The following is a 7,083-nucleotide window of genomic DNA, read 5'->3' on the forward strand; positions in this document are numbered from 1 at the left end:
AGTCATGTACCAAACTGTGTTTGATTACACTCAGAGCAAATTAAGTGAAGAAAAAAAGGCTGCTGGCCACAAAGGGAACTTATTTGAACACTTCATATTGACAAACTGTGGCCAACTATTTTTAGAATACTGTCAATGATGATAACAAACAACACTGAGTCATAATTCTTGTTCCTGATGATTTTCATATGTGCAAGAGGCTTTAAAGCATGTATTTTAGCATCCTCAACTAAGCAGCCTTCAACAAGGGGATTCACTGTATATTTGCTTGAATAAGAGTGAGGAATGAGGCTTTTTGTTGGGCTTTTTTCTCTGTTGGTCTCTCCGTGTCACCACAATGCTATACAGTCTGTCTCTCCAGAGTTACAATAGCTCTGTCAAAATCACTTCCAAATGCTGACACGAGCTTGCAGTGATCAATCCACTATGCATGTAATTCCTATGGCATGAGGCTTGCAGAAATTAAAACAACATTTTGCGGAGACAAAGAGATATAAAAGCAGAGTCAGCAACAGATATCTCTGCTACTTCTCACTGAGATCCATTTACCCAACTGCATGTGACTGACAGAACAGAAACACTCAAAATCAGCGGTGGCAAACCATTGGCATGTCTAACGCTGGTGTTGAAAGAGATATGAGCTGGCACCAATGAAACTCAGTCACACTGCCAAATTTCAAAAGGCATGAGGCTCTGTTGCTGCCATTTACACATTCCTCTCTGAAAGGAAAAGAGAGAGTACCACTTTGAACTATAAAAACCTCCATCATTTCAACTGCTCACTCCTTGCTAGTCCATGGAGACCTTTCATTTCAAGCTCTGTGGGGCAGGCAGTTTTTTTTGCTGGCTGCTGCTGTATAGCCCTTAGCATGGCTAATTCTCATCCAGCACTGGGGCTCCTGGAAAACATCATTAACCACTGAAGAACAGAAAACAAGGAATAAATTCATTGTTTTCTTGCATTATCCAAACTTTGTGGCATAAAAGCTCTTGCCAACATAATTCAAACCTCTCCCTGCCTTACAGATTCACACCAACATAGTGTTAAACATTTCTCTAGCTGAATCTCTGTTAAAACTCTCAACTGCTGAGAGGTATGCAAATGATTAGCAATTACCTAAATTACATAATTTTCAAGTAGGCACTCTACAGGACGCATCTCTCCTTTGAGGATGATCCCAAGGAAACAATCTCCAGTTACATGCTGTTCCCTGAAGCACTGCTCCAGTTCAATTGCCAATACATTACTCTCTCTTCATGCACGTGTAAACTGGGGTAGTGAACCAGAGCCTGAATCTACAGTGCGCTCTATGCACACAGATACATTCTTGAGTGCTGCTCTATCCCTGATTTTCATTCCTCTTGAAGGTTTTCAGGTGTTTAAACTGGAAAATACAGCCTTGTTAAGACTATGACATCCAGGGAAGACTCAACAATTCATATTAAATTCAACATCAAAATTCACAATTTAAAAGCAATTCTGATGTCAGTTATCAAGTCTCCCGCATCACAGAGTGCATCTGGTTCCTTCACTGCAAAGACTCTGGTTCAATTAAATTATTCATGATAATAACAGTGCTTCACTAGCAAAGCAACCACAGTACATTCTGAAAGAGTGCTGTAAGACCACTGTACCTTTTGAGAGAATTAATGGATTTAGGTACTACCAAAGAAAGAATGTGCAAATTCACTTAATTTAAAACCACAATGTATTCCAGATGCATGAGAGTAACAAAGAAATTTGAGCACAGCTCCTTGCTAAACTGATTTGATGTGGTTTTGTAATCCTAAACATGTCATTGCATCGTTAATAGTAGATCACTGGGCTTGTTTTAAAGAGGTACTAGGTGAGCAGTTTGCTGATGCATTCTGTGAAGCATAACTCTGCAGCTTGCACGTGCACAAGGTTTCCTGAAAGGAATGTGCCACAGCTTGACCCCCTATCTGGAGATGGTATACACTATCCAGAGTTTTCAGACTCACCCAGCTACAGCTGCATTGTTGTTTCTAACAAAAATAATTTAAAAAATAATTTTTAAATAATAAAGAGGAAGTGTAGTAGAAGTGTAACACAAGCACAAATGCTTTTTGGAAAGAGATCACATTTGTTCAGAATTGCCAGACCTTCTCTCCCTGCTCAAGCTTTCACTGTTAACCTCAATGACATACTGTATAGAAAAGGTTCTCCTAAACACTAATCCCTCAAGATCAAATCCTCCATCATGAGCACTGCGGAGGCAGAAAGCCACATCTCACATCAGCACAGCTGCGAACACCATTACCAACACCTTGGGCAGGTGTCTCCAATGATAATACAGATTCAGGACAATCTGGCCCCTGCCCTAGCACACAGAAAAACTGTGGACCTTTCTTCTTAAAAACAAAAAAACCCCAACCAAACAAAAAACAACCAACCAAACAAAAAACCCCACCAGAAAACACTCAACAGAATATAGGGCAAGAATAATCTTAATTCCAACTTTCCTATAACACCAGAGGCCTCCTCACTGTCCCCTACCATGCCCTTGCTCATTTCAGTCCTATTCTTTCCTCTTCTGAACTCCCACTAATGCTTTCCAAAACTCTCCCTGTTTTCATAGACAGAAGGAATCTAGGTTTACATGCAGTGACTGCAGGTAGATTCAATCTAAGTACTGATCCTCACTGGATCACAAGGATATACCTGGACAAGGGAGTTAACTCCGTAACTACCATGAGCACTCTAACATTCAGCCTTTTCTTGTTTCTCCTGTGGCTTTTAGCCTCACCCTGTTGATGACTTCAGTTTTCACAGATAACTTCAGTAACAAGATGTATTCCTCAACTGTATTCTTGGGACCCAGCTTGTAAGTAATTCCGGCTTGCTAGTTAAAATTGAAGAAGGACAAAACAGTGATTTCCTACCTTGATTAGTTCTTTGAACTTGGGGTCTTCTTTTGAGTTAGGGTCAATCATAGTGCGTTCCTCATTCTCCTCTGTCCAAGTAAAATGGGAAAACGTAGTTAGATCCACTTTAAAATGTACACTGCTGAAATACTGCAACAATTCATAATCATGACGTGGCCTGTCAGTTGATCAAGAAATGACAGTGTTTAGTCATCATCTTAGCAAGGAAATATCCGATGATGGGTGTTAGGAGTTTTTAGTGATGCAGAGAAAGACAACAGAACCCTAACTTCCCTAAAATATGATTGTTTCCACTGACCTTCCCCAACTGAGACCCTGCAGAATACACCAGTAAGATCAGTTCTCTATACCCTGTGGGGCATGTTACTATTTACATGCCCAAGAGTGCAGTCAACAACTTTTCTCCTTCTTCTTAAATTGTATTTAATTTTATTTGAAAACACCTGTCCCAAATTATACCATCTTGGTGTAATCTGGCCTTACACAGTGCAACTGCTGAGACTTGTGCTGACAGTTTGTGCCTCTACTCTCTGGCTCCCTGGAACTTAGTCACACATGTGGCCCCAAGTGCCTGAACTCTTTAACCTCTGGTTAAGCTAGAGAATGAAAATTACCCCAACTTAAATCAGTTGTACTTGTGCGTGGAGGAAGAACATAAAACAGATTTCTCTGGTGTACAGTCTTCTATTTCTGCTGCTGCTGTGGGGTGGAGAGATGCAAGAAATGCTCTCCAATAGCCAGCACGACAACCACAAGAGGCATGAGCATAAAGACTGATTTTTAGAAGGGATGATTTGATACAGAAATGTTGGTAGCAGAATCAACTTGAGCTCAGTAAGGCTAACAACCAAACAACCTTTGGCAGAATTATCTTCACAAAAGCACATATAGACAGGTGCATCATGTGCATGTTTATATGTTACTGTAGATATGGATACCAGTATTTAGGAAGCAACTGAAGCAAGTCTCGTAATTTAAATTCTGATGCTTGCTTCCAGGTAGTAGACCTCCCCCTGAACCCTTCATTTTAGCTCCTTTATGAGCAAAGTGGTAGCTGTGATCTAGGTTAGATCTGTTCTTTTAAGTGGAGAGCAAACCCTGGCTACTACACAACAGGAACACAGGGATGGGTGACAGTGTCATAGCTACATGAGGGGATCCACATCTGTTCAGCTAAAATAATTATTTATAGATCCCATGGATTTATCTTTAGCTGACTCTAGACATGCCATACTGAGTCCTGTTTTCCTACTGATTTCACAATTCCTTCCAGCATGACAACAAAGGAGGGGTTTTGGTATGACACTGGTCAGGCTGTTGTCACATTGGATAGAGGAACCCTTTCCAACAATGACCAACCTAGTGACCTCCCATTGCAATGCTAGACTTCACAGCTGTCAGAGGGCAAACAGGACACTTGCCCATCCTAGACACAAGACAAACTATACCATCTAGGTGACTTAACTTAGACTTCACCCAGACATTTGGGTTCAATATTTTCCAGGGCCCCTGACCTTTATTAAAAAAAAAAAAAAGTCTGCTATCTGAACATAGCTGACAAATTTCTACAAACCTAGGAAAAAACATGAATTATTTTGCTGCTTTTTAGCCTTCTGTTCCTTTACTTCCTCACCACTCCCTGGGATGAGTCAGGCAGTCTAGTCGTAAGGAAGTGACACCCACTACACACCCAAAATACCACTAACTGAAACCCTGAACAAGATTTGACCCATAATGCCATACAGTTCACAACAGAACTTAGCTTAAGCTTCACCAGTGGTCATGTCTTTGCATGACTAGCCTTCAGGAGTGGTCCTGCATTAAATTACCATTTTCAGCAGCCTAAATGCCCGTCTGTTCATTCAGTATCAGGTCCCGTTGTGCTGTACAGTCACCTGCAAAGTGGAAGCAGTAACCCAAGGAGGAACATGCCAGCCACCAGTTAACAACAGTGTAGCATGTATGTTAAGAAGAGCCAGTCTAAGGGTTCCATGACACACACTTCTGCTACAGACTTCCTGTAGGTTGCTTCTTTTGCACTTCAGTTCCCCATTTATATATAGAGAGAAAAATATACCACTTCCTTACCAACGAAGGACATCCTTACCAAAGAAGAAAGACAGAGACCCACTTGGCCAGTGGGTTAATAGAACTGAAGTAACTCTTAAGCAGACAAATTCAGCAGTATTTTCCATCTAATTCTTTGCAAATCTCAGATTTCTATGTGCTTTCAAGAAAGAACTCAAGTTCTCTGCCAATTCATTGAACAAGTCAATTTTCCCATAAACTAAAGTGTACCTGCATAGCTGACACTGCTCTTTAAATTCCACTTTAGCCCTTCTAATTTCTAGCCTACATGTGACACGCAACAGTTCTCAATTCTCATGCCCAGTTCTCTCAGTTTCAACTGAGCACTCTCCATCCAACAGTAAAGCAATGGGTATGTGGGTCACAGTGGCCACCTTCATTAATCATTGCTTAGTTGAGGTCTGTAGCTTGAATACTTTACCTAATAGCGTGTCTTCTGGATGGATGTCCATGGCACTTGGGTTCATCGGTGCATTGATAGCATTTTTACCTTCTTCTTGAAGGTCACTCACTGGAGAGAGGGAAAAAGCAGAAAGAAAAACTGTAATAAATGCAACGTTTGCAGATATATAGGGGTTGAAGTGGGTATTCACAATAAGAGAAAACATCTGGTAGATCCATTTCAAAACAGGCTCACAGTTTATGGAATTAAGAACTGCAGCCACAGTGGAAAATAAAATCAAAGTAACATCCTTTTATGGGTTCTTATTAAGCTGAGCCACCACACTACTGGCTGAAAATATTTTGCAAGAAACCCAGTTCTGTGGTAGAAGCAACCTCAGAGTGCTTGTTTCTCCAGGAGGAAAGGGTGTGAGCTTTGACTGCAGGACAAGATCTAGAGCAGACAGTAAACTGTAAGAACAAACTCCTTTTCTGATAGCATGACTGCCACTCATCACCACCTTTTCCAGCTGCAGAACACCAGAAACTGCAACTTGCTACTAGCCTTATTAAAAGCCTGAGAATCCCAGGTAGACCTACCAAATAAAGATGAAAAAGTATTTAATTCTAGCATTGCCACTGGCTAAAAATAGATGTAGCACAATCTGGCGAACACAAACCTGGAATTTGTGATTTCAGGCTCTTATCCCAAACCTACAGCTCTCATTTGGGAAAGTCAGTAAAGTATCCTTCATCAATAAAATGGATACTGAACTACTTTCCTGCTTCCTGCCACACAGGAGGAACTGAGCTTGAGAAAAATTACTGAATAATTGTTTAGTATCTTCACAGAGTTTTACATTATGAAAAGCACTAGCAACACCCTAACAATTTTACCCTCTCCAAGGTACATCTCCCCCTAAACTCAGATAATGATTATTTAGTATAAGCCAAGCTACTGAAGTACAAGCATTTGAAACAGGGGACATAAAGACACTGTAATAATGCCGTCTATTCAGTGACGCTTCCATCTCAGCATGGGCTAAGATCATTTGCGGCAGGATTTGTAGTATTGCAGTCTGCTTGGGAGAGGTCCAAGTCCCCTTCTTTTTTAGGGGAAAAGCAAGGAGTTCCAAAAAATAAGGTCTGCAAGACAAACTTCTCTGGGAAGAAAAAAGGAGGAACAGTTAACTAATAGCCACGGTATCCCAACAAGCACTTCCTTCAAGAATAGTCACTATTCCCCTCTCCAATTGGAAAACCAAACCACAGTCTAATCATTTTCATACAGTCTGCAAAGGTTACAAAATCCTGCATCAGCACTTGCTTTGTTCCCGCTCGACAGAAAGGGAAAACACAGTGATCCTACTGCCCCAGAGGAGGAGAGGGAAGAACACACTACAATCCCCACTTCTTCTCTCACAAATACTTGAAAAGAAGATGCTTAAAATAAGTTACCGCATTTTTTAATTGCAGTTCCAAGATGTTGGCTAATTCTGGTTCACAGCATGATATTGAGCATGACTGAAATCTTCAATTATGAAATTCTGTTCTTATGCTCTGCAAGCAACAAACACCAGTCCCATATTTTTGAGACCTTATGGCTTATGAACCATGTTAGAGTGGCTGGTTAGAGCTAACAGGGTACAAAGCCTGTGGGAAGGGGGTCTGCCAGCAGTAAGCATAGCTTGCTTTCTGTATTGTGTA

The 7,083-nt window shown here is 40.9% G+C and overlaps 1 protein-coding gene across 2 annotated transcripts in view; it reads right to left on the reverse strand.

Annotated features, from left to right (window-relative positions):
• The window catches only part of PARVB (parvin beta), a 33,573-nt gene extending 28,072 nt beyond the window's left edge, over window positions 1-5,501 (reverse strand). Inside the window, exons 1-2 of one of the 2 annotated variants that reach the window (XM_029085254.1) lie at window positions 5,417-5,501; window positions 2,905-2,975 (exon numbers count right to left, since the gene is read on the reverse strand). In XM_029085254.1, the coding sequence (XP_028941087.1) occupies window positions 2,905-2,975; window positions 5,417-5,462 (117 nt within the window). In that variant the 5' untranslated portion in view covers window positions 5,463-5,501. The remainder of the gene's footprint in view (window positions 1-2,904; window positions 2,976-5,416) is intronic. The other variant, XM_010169232.1, reaches the window with a different exon arrangement.
• Window positions 5,502-7,083: the final 1,582 nt, after the last annotated feature.

Source organism: Antrostomus carolinensis, unplaced genomic scaffold (assembly GCF_000700745.2).
Source record: "Antrostomus carolinensis isolate BGI_N321 unplaced genomic scaffold, ASM70074v2 scaffold49055, whole genome shotgun sequence".
NCBI lineage: Eukaryota > Metazoa > Chordata > Aves > Caprimulgiformes > Caprimulgidae > Antrostomus > Antrostomus carolinensis.